At 44.9% G+C, this 13,577-nt stretch overlaps 1 protein-coding gene across 17 annotated transcripts in view; it reads left to right on the top strand.

Moving 5' to 3' along the window:
• SYNE1 (spectrin repeat containing nuclear envelope protein 1) overlaps positions 1-13,577 on the top strand; it is a 1,651,720-nt gene that overhangs the window by 736,870 nt on the left and 901,273 nt on the right. For all 17 annotated transcript variants that reach the window (XM_069606781.1, XM_069606782.1, XM_069606785.1 and 14 more), the window contains 3 exons: positions 4,406-4,507; positions 8,222-8,425; positions 11,127-11,334. In XM_069606781.1, the coding sequence (XP_069462882.1) occupies positions 4,406-4,507; positions 8,222-8,425; positions 11,127-11,334 (514 nt within the window). The remainder of the gene's footprint in view (positions 1-4,405; positions 4,508-8,221; positions 8,426-11,126; positions 11,335-13,577) is intronic.

Genomic DNA, 13,577 nt, shown 5'->3' with positions numbered 1-13,577 from the left:
GTAACTGTATCATTCCTGAGAGAAGAATAAGTTACATATGTTGCAAAGTGCTTGCTGTTAGGTTGGTAGTGTAATTGTATTATTCCCGGAACAGAATAACTTATACAAGTGGCCAGGTACTTACTTGTAACAGTGTTGGTATAACTATACTATTCCTGAAACAGAATAACTAACATAGCTTATTACCAATACCATCTGCTTACCTTGACTTTCATACGGTCATTCTAAAAGTCTAATCATGTGGTTGTATTCCCCATGAATAGCATACTGCCATTCTAAATGGGTATCACTAGCTTCTACTCACCTCGAACTGCATACTGCTATTCTAAATAAGGTGTATACTTCGGTTTGCATACCATAAGTATAGTGTTGGTTTTTATAATTGTGTTTATGAATGATAATAGTACTTACCTTTCTAAAGATATCTCTTTACCTGTTTCTATATAAAATAAGCCATTATTTTTACAATACATAAGTGTATCAGCATTTCTTTGGACCATAGATATGCTACATGTTCTTTGTACCCATCTACAGCCCTCTCTCCCGCCTAAGAAAATCCTGACTGGTCTGTCCACGCTACTATATTATGCAATTTCAGGTCTATACTAAGAGTTGGAGTTTACTGTATTGCCTAAGGTAGCGTTTTATAAAGCCCCTTGGAAGGACATCCTAACACCAGGAAATAGGGAAGCAAGACTGTCCTTGTGCAGTCTCATTGTGCTTGCCCTGCATACTTTCAAATTGAAGCATATACTCCAGCTTCCTGTTCCCTAACGGTCACCTACTTCTCTCTCATCTTCTATATTGCTACGAAAAAATTAGGATGCTATTTTCATTAGTCCCCAAATGCCCAGAGTTCCCTTATCCCCATATGTCCACTCCCCAAGCTAGCAATTCTGGAATCGTACAAAAATGTCGACCTGGGAATTGCGACGGCTGAAAATGCTGTATTTTATTGTTTTCTTAACCCCGCCCTTACACCACATATATATGTGTGGGGGGATTAGAGTATAATATTAATATGGGAGGGGTGCGGGGGGTCTCCCCCGCATATATATGTGGTGTAAAGGGTTAAAAAAAAGTCTGCATTTGCGGCCTTCGCAATAATCACATAGATCCGCAATTCAGAGTGAGCTGATTGGGCAATGGGTCTATTAGGAGCCCACTAATATTTGAACCAATAGGAGAAAATGCTATATTGGACTCAGACATTATCACCACCTGTTTGTTAATGTGTAGATAGCAAGTAGATGTTATTAAACATAATGCCTAAATAATCCTATTCATTTACCTTTTCTAAACAGTGGTCGCCAGAACATACATCTACTTGAGTCTTAAGCTTACGGCCAAGAGACATTGCCTTGGATTTCCTTGTATTCACTTCCAAATCTCTAACTTTCTAAAATTCAGTAAAGGAGTAAATCAGTAACTGTTACCCTATTGCAGTTTTTGGGATAGAAACGGTGTCATCCGCAGAAAGCAAGGGACGGACTTATCGTAATAAACAGGATGATGCCCGTTGATCAGTCTGGTCAAGAAGCACACCTTCCCTGGCCGGAAACTCCCACAAAGCCTCCTGTGCGTGCAATCCAAGGCACCCAATAGCTCCTGGAGTGCAAGATACATTTCCCACCCATGGTCCTTAGTCTGCCTGCTCATCAATAGATGCAGGTCAAGTCTTTGATCTGTGGTCCTTGGGTACTTCCAAGATCCATATGGGATCTGTGAAAGGCCCAGAGATGCCGTGGACTAGTTTAGAGCCGACTTGTGGTTAAGCCTGCCAAACATATCGGAATTAGAACTGAGAAGCGATGTTGGTCATACCATCGAAGACCAGCCTGAACATCTTTCTTTAAAATTACAGCATATGGTCCTTTTTTCCACCGGACTGGAATCTGACGACTTATTTTATAGACATACTTTCAGGCATTGGTACATAGAGGAGCATAAAATATCACACTAAGGCCGTACATATATCGGATGGGACCCAAGACTGGACTCTTATAGTTGCTCAGTGCTTAGAATCACTTCCATTGTTTCCTTGACATTAAAACAACTTTACAGGCTCATCACTCCTCCAGGTGCTCCACTGATCAGAGCTGCAATCATCATCTTTCAACATTAATCAAAGAGGTTTCACTTAAAATGATGAACATGGTATGTTATTTTAACAGAACTTGTAAAGCACTAGATCCAAAGGCATCAAGGCTCTAGGAACCAGAGGTAACAAGCAGAGAAAGCAGACTAAAAGAATTTAGAATTCTAGGTATGCTACTGGTGCGACGTCCTATCCTTCTTCTGGGCCTCATGCAAATTACCACATGCATCAGGCTGAAAGCACCTAAGGGAAGCATGATGGCACAGATTCAGTATCTGATAGATGTGGGTCTGTCCCATGCGGAAGATCGAGATGATGGATACCGCCACATTAAAATCCTGTCGAACCAAGAAAGTATCTTTGCTTCGGTGCGGGAGTAAATCACAACCACTCAAGTCAGGTTGTCCTATTCGGAAGCACCTGACTGCAAACATATTTGTTACGTGTCTAGACACAATGCTAATGCGTCCTGATGCCTCCACATGTCCGGCCCGTGCTGTACAATACAGTGATGGCACGCTTATAGGGAAATAAGTTTTCATCTTCAAGTTTATTTTTTGGTCTCCGTATGTCTACTCTCACTTCAAAAGACAGCATCTTCCGAGATAGCCACCCCTTCAGATTAGGCAGCTTTCAATCTATTTTTTGGTCAACCAGCCGTCTCATGCAAGGATAACCGTCTTCCAAAGGTGAGTTGCCGATTTGTTTATGTCTGGCCTTTGTTGGTAGATACATTGGGTGTAACTTGATAGTTGTTGCAGGCAAATCCTTCTTTGCTGACGGTGCTTATCAAAGGGTCATCCATACAAATGTGAAAGAGGAGGGAAGAAAGGTTGGGTGCCTGTGGGATGCAGCCCTGCTTCAGAGTGTCAGCTGCATAACTCCACCGCTCTAAAATGGCGGCCCTTCACAAAGGAGTGACAACAACGCCAATCCTCTTGTATTGAACAATGCCACATTGGTGGGTGGTACTCATAGAGGGTAGAATTTACTTATATGAGAAGAAGAGAGACAACTATCACTTGGGGTGCTTCACACTTATTGTACCACCCCAAGAACGCAGAGGATGCCTGTGTCATGTACTAGTGCTTGGTGTTCGTCATGGCCACTATGTTAGCACATGCAGGAATTAAGGTGGACGCGCAGGGACAACGCATTGCTGGGTGATGTACATATTTATTTATTTATTTGTTGCTCATTTGTAAGGCACCTTATACAACAGGCTTGTGTTTCAAAGCACCATAATGCTAAATGGGGAGGGAACAGGGGAAATAATAACAGTGGCAAGAACAAAAAAGCAGCAATAATATATATACAGTCGTGGTCCTACTAGGCCTTGGTGCATTGATGAGAAGTGCATGGGAGGGGGATGGAGAGGGGGAGCAGAGAAGTGGACAAGTGCTGGAGGAGGGCCCAAGAGGGAAGTGCTAAGGAGAGCCAGGAGGAGCACCCAAGGCTAAGTGCTAGTACAGGCTGCTCGCAATGTTAGTATGTGCAGTCACCAGGCTGGGGAGGCAGGGCACTGCAGTGGGTGCGCGTGCCGGTAATGACTGGGAGGAAGGGCCTGAGAGACTGTAGGGTTCATGAGGATCAGGCCACCGGTCACAGAAGCAGTGGGGTGATTAGCAAGGAAGGGGAAGAGGGAAAGAGGTAGAGAAGAGCCGAGTTTTGAGCCGTTTCCTGAACTAATATGTACTGTTAATGTGGCAAGTCCCTCTTTTCCTCAGTAAAAAAGTTCCGGGGGCACGCATTCCCGGTCACCAAGCAACTGCTGTTTTGATGCAGTTGGGCGCTGCCCCGCTCACTGCGTTCAAATCTGCCAGTTTCTCCACATGCAGCTTTTTCATTCAGAGGCACCATGAGGGAGAAAAGAAATAATGAAAATAAAAACCTGGAAGTAAATGAGCGCGTACTACTTGGCATATAAACATTTCAAAAGGGGTTGGGGCGGGGTTCTGGGGCCTGTAGGATGTGTCATACTTTCTCGAGTGTACGCATTGGTGAGCTTTCTGTTGGAGAACGTGGAAAAATAACATTTTTGACTAATCGACGTGAGAGCTGGCTCCTTTGGCAAGGGAGCCTGCCATAGCTGGAGCATAGCGGGCACACAGTAAACGTTTCCAGTCCCATAAATGCATGCCTAATGGGCAATGCTGGCAGATTTCTAACCAGCCCCTGAGCAGGTCGGGAAATCCGCTAACATTTGGGAAATCCTCTCAAGTCGAATGTGGATTATGTTTTTACTCTAGAATCTAGCTGTGCGACGTTAAACAGCATTTGATTTGTTCGCAAATTCTTTAATTTCAGTCGGAAGTGGCAAACAAAGGGCAGAAACTGGAAGTGCTCCATTCCAAGGTGTCTGAACTCAAAGACTTAACGAAGAGCCAGGAGCCCCCGGCAGAGCTTCAGGTGAGACACACACGCGTGCGCACTCCCGAATGGACGTGCGCATGCACAGCCCACCGTCTCTCTCACACTCGTGCACTCTCTCCTCTCTCTCTCTCTCTCTCTCTCTCTCTCTGTCTCCCTCTCTCTCCATCTCTCTCTCTCCATCTCTCCTTCTCCCTCTCTCTCTCTACCACTCTCACTCTGTCTGCCTCTCTCTTTCTCTATACACCTCTCTCTCCCCATCTCTCCCGCCCTCTCTATTTTTCCGCCTCCCTCACCCCTTTCACCCCTCTCTCTCGCTCTCTCTATTTTTCCACCTCTCTCTCACCCCTTTAACCCCTCTCTATCGCTCTCTCTCTGTCTCTCTTTCCAAGCTTCTCCCCCTCTCTCTCCTCCTATCTTTCCCTCTCTCTTTCTTGCTCTCCCCTTCTCTCACGGTCACCCTATTTCTCTCCATCGATCCCCCCCCTCTCTGTCTCTCTTCCCACTCTCCCTCTACCTCTCTCATCCTTTATCTTTATCTCTCTCTTTTCCAACTCTTCAAAATTACCCATAAGGCTACTTTACTCTTTGGCAAATGGATTATGTACCCATTAGACCAATATATTTAAAGTTTTCTGAAATTTAAATGATAAGTTGCATGGGGTCGATTGAATGTACAATTAGGCTGTGTGTAGCCGGGTAAAAGAACGCAAGCCCTGTATTGTGCACCAGCAGCTGCTGGTCATTTTTTTATTGGAGTGGCGTAAATATTTGCCACAATTATGCAAGAACAACAGAGTGGATAGAGGGAGCCCAAACCAACCAATAGATGTTTCTCCCCCCTACAATATTTTGGAATACGGGTTAAAATAGTGCATTATACAGTAGAGCTGGGCTAGTCTGACCACGCTTGGGCCGGGGCAAAGCACGGGTCTGTCCTGACCCTCCTCTCTGGTCAGTGTCTACAAAAAGAAGCGTCTGGCCAAGAGCCCCACCTCCTGTGACAGGAGGAAGTGTTTTTTTTTTTAAACGCGCTCCCACGTGACTTCCGGTCCCAGGCCACCCAGCCACTCATTGGTTGGCTGGGACAGGACAGAAGTGCTTCCCGGCGGGACCGTGCAGCAACTGGCTGCAAATTCAAAGGTAAATTGAACACAAAGGGTTGGTAAGCAAGCCCTTCCACCGCCCCCCAAAATGCCACCATCCCCATATCCTTTCCTCAGCCCCCACACCAGCCTTGTCCCTACACCACAGTCCCCAGCCCCTTTTCTTGACCCAGTTCCCTTTTGCCCTTTTACCTGCCCACAGTCTTGTTTAGCACCTTTCCTTGCAACCAAGTCCAGTTTAGCTAATTTTCTCCTTTTCTTGACCCAGCCCCTTATGTCATCCTTTTAATCCCTTTTCGCGCCAAGTCCCTGTTATCCCCTTTTTTGCCGTTTTAGACCCTCTTGTTGCCCCAGACCATTTTAGCCCCTTTTCTTGCCACCAACCCCAGACACAGGCCCCTCCTCCATTTTGCACAGCCTTTTCCCCCGCTTGGCTCGTGTTTCGTCCTAAAAGCCATGACAGACCCCAGGCTCGGACCTCGCTCGGCCGTACCCAGGCTTGCTTCTACCCCTGAATTACCTGTCTCTCCAAGTTCGTTTATAAAGCACACCTACTGTGAACAATTTGGGAAAAATCCACAGTTTGCCATCAGTTTTGTAGGGTAGTTCATAAAAAAATTCAATAGATGCAAGTTACCAACAGTACACAGCAGCATTTCCCAATGAATTTTCATGCCTTGCCCCCTAATAAAAGCCAGTATAAACACATTTTCATGCAGGCTGTGCCCATACATTTCCATAGTGGCTGCACCAATATAAGAACACACTTACGTATGTTTTGCACACAAAGCCAGTAATGATACCATAGGAAACATGTCCAAGCTGGCTCTGCCAATATCTGCCAGTATCTCCACGTAAGAACATACTCCTGTTGACTTTGCCATTAAAAATGCCCTGCCACAATAAGAAAACATGTCCAAAAGGGCTCCACCAAGAGCACATTTAAAACTAAAGGAAATTGAACCGTGCAAAAGTCTACACCTCTTTTCAAATAAGTGCTACAAGAAATCCTTGAACATCATAATACCCAAGCCCTCCTACCCCCCTTCCGAGGAAAGCATCCTTCTTCTCTGCAGTTTTCCACAAATGCAGGTGTGATCACAGTCTTATAGGCACAAAAGATAAGTCGCAAAAGTGTCTGTGGCTTTCTGTTTTGCAACCTTGTGACTATCCACAAAAGGGTCATTAAAGTGCAATCTATACCTTCTCCTTCTGCAAAATTTGCCCGTCCTCCTTAATTTCCTACAGTGCTCTCAGAACTCAATAAGTCCTACAATCCCCTAGGCCTTTGCTTTCCATTCTTCTACACGTTATTTGCAGCTTCCTTTAGTTGTGGTGTTGTGTATACAAAAAAAGGAAATAAAGCAATCAATAAATGGGGACACAGTTGCTCCAGAATGGTCTTCTATTTTTACGGTAGTCCGATTAATTGCTTAGCCCTTTAAAGGGCAGCGCAATCTGCCTGAAAGCCCGAAGCTTAATTGGATTGTGCTACTAGACTACGTCGGTGAAGTGTGATGTCCGCCATTTTGTCCTAGAGCATATACCAATATCTAGAGAGAAGTCAGAGATTAACCGCAGAATATTAGCAGGCACATTCTTTGTCCATGTAAAAAGACTGATTGCCACCGTCCTTAAGGAGCTGTTTATATCCATATTGTATAGGCATATTTTTGGAATGCATTTGTGGCTGGTTCCTCCTTGCAGTCTTCTTCCAAACCTATTTACTGTCCTCTCTTATGATAACTGGGACCTCCAAAGCTCCTGCTATGGATTCAAAAAGCTCATACCTCTCCCTGCTGAAAGTTGAAATCGTCGAAGTGTCTCTTTCTGATGTTTCTTAGCATTGAAACTCTTAGTACCACCAATGTACAAAAGGACCCCCCACCCCGCAAGCTCTCTCCTTCACTTTGTGACCTTAGTGTTGGTTTGAGAAGAAGGCTACCTGTCCTCCATCCGTTAAACGCCCTCTTTTCTCCACATTTCTCATTGATGAAGACTGTAAATTATTTTCAATACTGGTCCTCGACACTTTTATCCTGACCTCAACAGAAGAATAACATTCACCAGGGTCCTTGATGCGTACCTCATCAATCCCACGACAGTGCTCCTGGCTGCCATTAATGGCCACATAACTTCACATCGTCAAATAGGGGCACCTACACTTCAACCACCCCTTCTCCAAATAGCGTTTTAGTATTTATTAGGTGAACAGAAACACATATGCCCTTTGGCACAATAAATGTGCCTTCTTCATCAATTAACCACTCACTTGGGCGAAGGCAAATTACTTTGTTTAATCTTTCTATGCCAGGGTTTAATCCTTCTATGGCCTGGCTTTTCACCCAAACTGAAGGGGACAGTGATATTTCCATATTGTGGTCCCTGCTATTTCGGTCATGTTTCAGCAAATTCGTATTTGAGTTGTACATAAACAGGCCGCTGTGGGTGCTTGGGGTTCCTTACAGCCAACCGTGCTACACTACTATATTCAACCACTTTATAAGACCATTACAAATGCACTTTACTAGACTCACGTGTCTATCTTTCTGTATTTAATTTCTGTTTTTACTATACAAGTAGTTGTTGGTTTTATTTTGCTGTGTGTTTGAATAAGGTGTCATGTGTTGATACAATATGATTTCAGTTTATGGAAGCAGACCTAAGGCAGAAACTGGAGCATGCTAAAGAGATGTCGGAAATGGCAAAGGGAACCCTGAAGGACTTCAGTGCTCAGAAAATGCAGCTTGAAAAGTTCATTGAGCAGATGACGGACTGGTTGACCAAAGTTGAGGAGTCCGTTTTGAAGCTTGATGGCAGCAAAGATCCAGAGAACCTCAAGAAAGTGAAGGTGACATTTTATCAGTTAATTGTGCAATTATCAAAAAACTCACCAGCCTATTAAAAATTGAATTTTATCATTCCATGTAAAGGTGTACTGATGCTGAGAATGTGAGGAGTCCTATGTATGCTTGCTCTTGTTTCAGGCATTACCTCATGAGAGTTCCCTCCTTTGGGCTGACCTTACTTTAATGCCACATTCACACCGCTTAAAGATTGTGATGGTTTTAAAAACAAATTTTCCAGAATCATATTTTTTGTATAAATCACTTTCAATCTCAAGGTTATAGATGATGCAGGATCGTGCGTAGTTACAAAAGGCTCCTTTTAGAAGCCTTGCCTTGCTTGCCAGCAAATCATAAATTCCTCTCTCGCACAAGGGAGATCCCCAGAAGCCTTCAAACCTGACCAAGTGACACAACCCCCTAAAATCATTTATCGTGACCCAGAAATGCTGATCATTCAAATGTTCCCATCCAAGGCAAATCTATTGAAAAGCGTTGCCATCCAATTTACAAAACACATATCTAAAGTAAACTTTCTAGATCCCTTGCCGACGGGTTGCTGCCCAAATTGCATATATAAAACGTTTTACCTTTAATGCAGTGGAAAATACTATACTTGGAGGTAGGTGGCTTCAATTCCCTCATCCTTATTGAGTTCTCTATGGCCTTTCACAGGAACAATCAAGAAAGGCTAAATGTTACGGACCGGTACACCACATTCTTGAATAACCAACCCTCCGTAGATAAGACTGGTCGTCTAGACCCTAAATATACCCACATGTCCTGCAGGGTTACTTCTGCTTTCATACTATCTTTGATGTTCTTCATTTTTTTATTGGGCATCCTCAGATTCCTAAAGGGAAACTTTGGATCCACTATGTGCAAGTATGTGGACGACATGAGTATATCCTCCAGTGACAGTATAGTTGCTGTACATCAGTCCCGATCTAAAATTGAATCCTTCATAGCAGACAAGGTTTTCCTGCTCAACCCATGAACAGCCCCATCCATACTTCTCCCTCCCTATGGTTAATTTAAAAAAAATGCAACAAGAAAAGTCGCACCTTATCTCCTTTAACAGAGCCGCCCACATCATAGCCACCAAAACCTAAATCTATGAATTCCCAGCATGGCCCCCATCTCATCCCCACTTAGATGTCAATTGCTAATTCTGAAAGAAACCTTCTCTTAATTTCTGCTGACGTCAGCTCGGAGATTTGAGTGCACATTGTCTCCCGTATTGGTCCAAGCAGGGCTGCCCTACTAGGCCCACCAGTTCCTACTTCCGAACGCCTTCCCCAGCTCATCATCTTTCCTAATTGCACAATCAAGTTGTTTTCAGCACACCACACCAGTACTAAAACGCCCACCCTTGCTCCCACTTGCAAGTGCACAACACGTTTGAAATTTGATGGCTGCATCCACAATCCAATTTATCTGGATGCTCCAACTTGTCTCAAAGGTCTGTGAAACATCTGCCGAAGCACCATAGGCCTGAGTAGCGTGAACATCTGCAAACTGGAACCACCCGTATCCAGGGGTGAACACGCCCTTGCATAAAACTTCCCATTCTCGGCGTCTTTGTCTGGGGCCTTCGCCCCTTAAGAAATGTAATCTCTACACATTCTCCTGACCTCCCCCATGCGGATCCCCTCTGCATCCTGCTTTTCTCCCCATCCACATGTCCTTTATTGATCCCTGCATGTCTCCAATGACATCCGTATCCACTTCCCATTCGTCTCCCCCTTCCACCTCCAAGTATCCTGTCCCTTCCCTCATTAGCCCTCTGTTTTCATTACCGCTCCCTATTTGATCCGCTCCCCATTTCCCTTTCACCACCCTCGCCCAAGTTACACAGCTTTTGTTAACTTTGATCCTGTGTAATTCAATGATTGACTCGCATCCATGTCTGTATACTGATACCCCATGGAGTTTTACATGAGAACTAGAAAACACAAGATAAAAATAAAATGCATGAGTGTGTTGAGTAGCTCACCCTTCATCGCATTGTTCATTTACTCACAGGAATATCGTTGCCACCGACCAGCACATGTAAGATTTTCCGCCATCTGCGGGATATGTGGCCCTCGGCCCATTTCGTCAATTAGCGACGTGGAGTTAGAATACTTTTGGTAGTCCCTCCGTACGAAAGAAAGATGACTAATTCATTTTTCTGGAATGAAAACGTACAAATCAATGAGCAACCTTTTTGCAAGGTGTGTGTTGCTAAATGTAAATGTTAATGCTTTTACCAATATCTCCACACCGCTTTCCTGCAACCCTAGAGCCATTTCTCAGTGGATGCTCAGCTCTTATAGTTCCTGTCAGTTACAGGAAGGCCTTCATTAACTTCAGCTTAATTGAGTGATTGACATACATTTTAGTCATGCCCAAAAGGTCAAAAGGTCAAAAGGTCAGTGAAATTGTGCGTGAGGTGTTCTTAAGTCTCATCAGTTTAAAGAAAGATGTTTGGAATTCTCTCTAATTGGAAAGAATATTGATAGAATGAATCCCCTTTTTGTGTGCAAGCGCCCAACTCTCATCTTGCACCAAACTCCTGGTCCTGTTTACCGTCCACCTTGACCGAAAGGCAGGCCCTTACGAATGGAACTGCTTGCTCCTTGAAAGCTTCTAGGTTTTCTATAGACCATTTAACCAAACATGTTTATCACCTCTTTGACTGAGGGTAATTTTTTACTTTGTCAGGATATTCAAAAAGAGCTCCACGGCCAGCAGAGCAGCATCGACTCCACCAGAGAAAGTCTCAACAGCCTTTGCCGCAAATATCACTCCGTGGAACTAGAAGCTCTCGGCGCCCACGTCACTGCTCTGATCAAGAAGTATGACGCCGCGAGCCAGCTGTGCGCCAAAACGCAAATTAGCCTGCAGGAGTCTCTGGAAAAGCATTTCAATGGTGAGGCACTAGTTGCGCAGGTTTAAATCTCAACGGACCTTGGTAAGGGGAGGGGCTTCTCATCAAAAATGAAGAGGCTGCAAGGGTGCTTTGCCCTTGATATCATAAATGGGGCCTGTCCTCTTTCAATGCTGTTTGTATTTCATCATGATGTTCAAAATAGATAATGCACGTCTTCTCCATTATCTTATACACAAAAACGTTTCTGAAACGCAGGGCATTCTGAACAGACGATGCCTTAGAACTGTGGTCTGCTACTTGCAGCACTGCTGATGTTTTGGACTCTGTCTCCCATGATCCCTCAACATTCCCTTTACTGGCTAGGGCTAATGGGAGTTGTAGTCCAAACCATGTGGAGAACCAAATGTTGCAGACCCCTGCCTTAGAAGCACAGAGAAAAGTCCAGTAATACCTTTAGTGCGCTATGAGACATGCACATTGACTCCTACTTCTGGAAAAAAAACATTTAATAATGTTGATAATGTATACATACATGTTTGACTGAAATGATGCATCTTTAGCAAAAACAATGCTTAAAATGTAATGTGTGTAGAATTTCTAAGGATGTATACGATTTGGCTGTGGCACAATTGTTCGCGGCCGAAAGCCAATTTTGCTGCGGCCAAATCGGGCCACACTGAAACCCCCCATAAACCCTCCACCCACCCCCTACTTACCTATTCGGCGTCCACTCATCTTCTGACCCTGGGACGGCGTCGGATCCGTCCCTCCTACGTGGGTCGGATCCGTCATTGCAGGGTCTGCTTTTCTTATTTATATTATTTTTCTTCCCGTCCCACGCCTCCAAACCTCCGGAAGCGGGGGACACCACCACCACCCCCAAAGGCCATCACTACCAGCCATGGGGAGCATCCCCCGCTCCCCATGTTTGGTAGTGATTACTTAAATTTATCGTTTCCAAACGATCGAATGGTACTGGCTGAATTGGGCCAGATTTACCATATGGTCAAATGTGAATGATCAGTTTGGATACTACCATTTCTAAAGCACATGTTCATTCAACCATTGATCATCTTGGTGCTATAAAAGACTACCTAACAATCGCAGCAAAGGGGATCTGACATAACCAGAAGCAAGTTCTGTTTTTGATGAGACATCATTAGATCCTCAATGGGTTGAGGTTTGCCTGGTAAAGCATTGCTTGACACTGCAGCATGCACGGAGAAATAGTGATGGCCTAATCAAGCCACCTTTGCTCTTGGTACCAGCAGATAATTAGCAGAAGATAAGTGAAAGGGTTATGATAGAGCATGCAGACAAAATGTGTCTCTAGACAAACTGGAGCCTTGTCCATGAAGTGTTTGATGCCCAGTGCACATGGCCTAAAATAGAATGGCATTGTGTCCCCATCAAAATTTCCGGCCTGGAGGTAATAGCAGTAATCAAGTTGGATCAGTACTCTAGCCTCTAACGCCTGCCCGATTTGAAGTCTTCACAGAAAAGTACATTGGCCAGTGGGAGAAGGGAGGATGCTGACCAAGGCGGTGAAGTGACCTGAAGGGAAAGAAGCTGCTGCATGTCCACCTCCCAGTGTGAGGCCACACAATCATGATGGTTCCTAGACTGAGAAACTGAAAGTCGAGATTGGGTCATGGCCCAAGAGCTAGTGGCCGCAGTTGGGTATTCCACTCCTTGCTTCCATTACCAAGGATAAACATGTCAGTTTTAGTAGGATTAAATGCAAGTCATTTCCATCAACCCAGGTACTTATCATAGAAAGGCTTTGATAGGCAGACAACGGATAAAGCAGAGATTTGCCTCAAGGTAGCCCCGGGGCTCAGGTAAAGGTGATCCTTTACCTGAGGTAAACCTTTACCTGAGCCCCGGGGCTACCCTGAGGCATACCTCTGCTTTATCCGTTGAACAGCAGTGGCAAGATCAGAGAGCCTTGGCTGACCCCACAAGGGATGGCGGAGTGATATCACACTAGGGGTGGGAATGAGATTGGTCGAGTACGGTCAGAGTATGGCTTGATCCAGGTTAGCTGAGCCTCCTAGGCCCAGCCCTTGATGGTGACCCAGGACAGTGGCATGTTCAAGGGTGTCAATTACCTCCAACAGGTCTAACAGAGTCGGGGCACAGACACTTCCACCATCCTTCTGATGTCACCCATCCCGGCTTGGAGGTGGACTCATTACCGCCACCCTGGTGGAAGCTTGCGTGAAATTAATCCAGGAGAGCACGGTATCAAAGCGCAGCGTGCACCTGTTGTCTACTCATCC

Source organism: Ambystoma mexicanum, chromosome 4p (genome assembly GCF_040938575.1).
Source record: "Ambystoma mexicanum isolate Mex_15411 chromosome 4p, UKY_AmexF1_1, whole genome shotgun sequence".
Taxonomy (NCBI): Eukaryota; Metazoa; Chordata; class Amphibia; order Caudata; family Ambystomatidae; genus Ambystoma; species Ambystoma mexicanum.
Note: the sequence above shows the minus strand (reverse complement) of the source record. Positions and strands in the feature narration are given on the sequence as shown.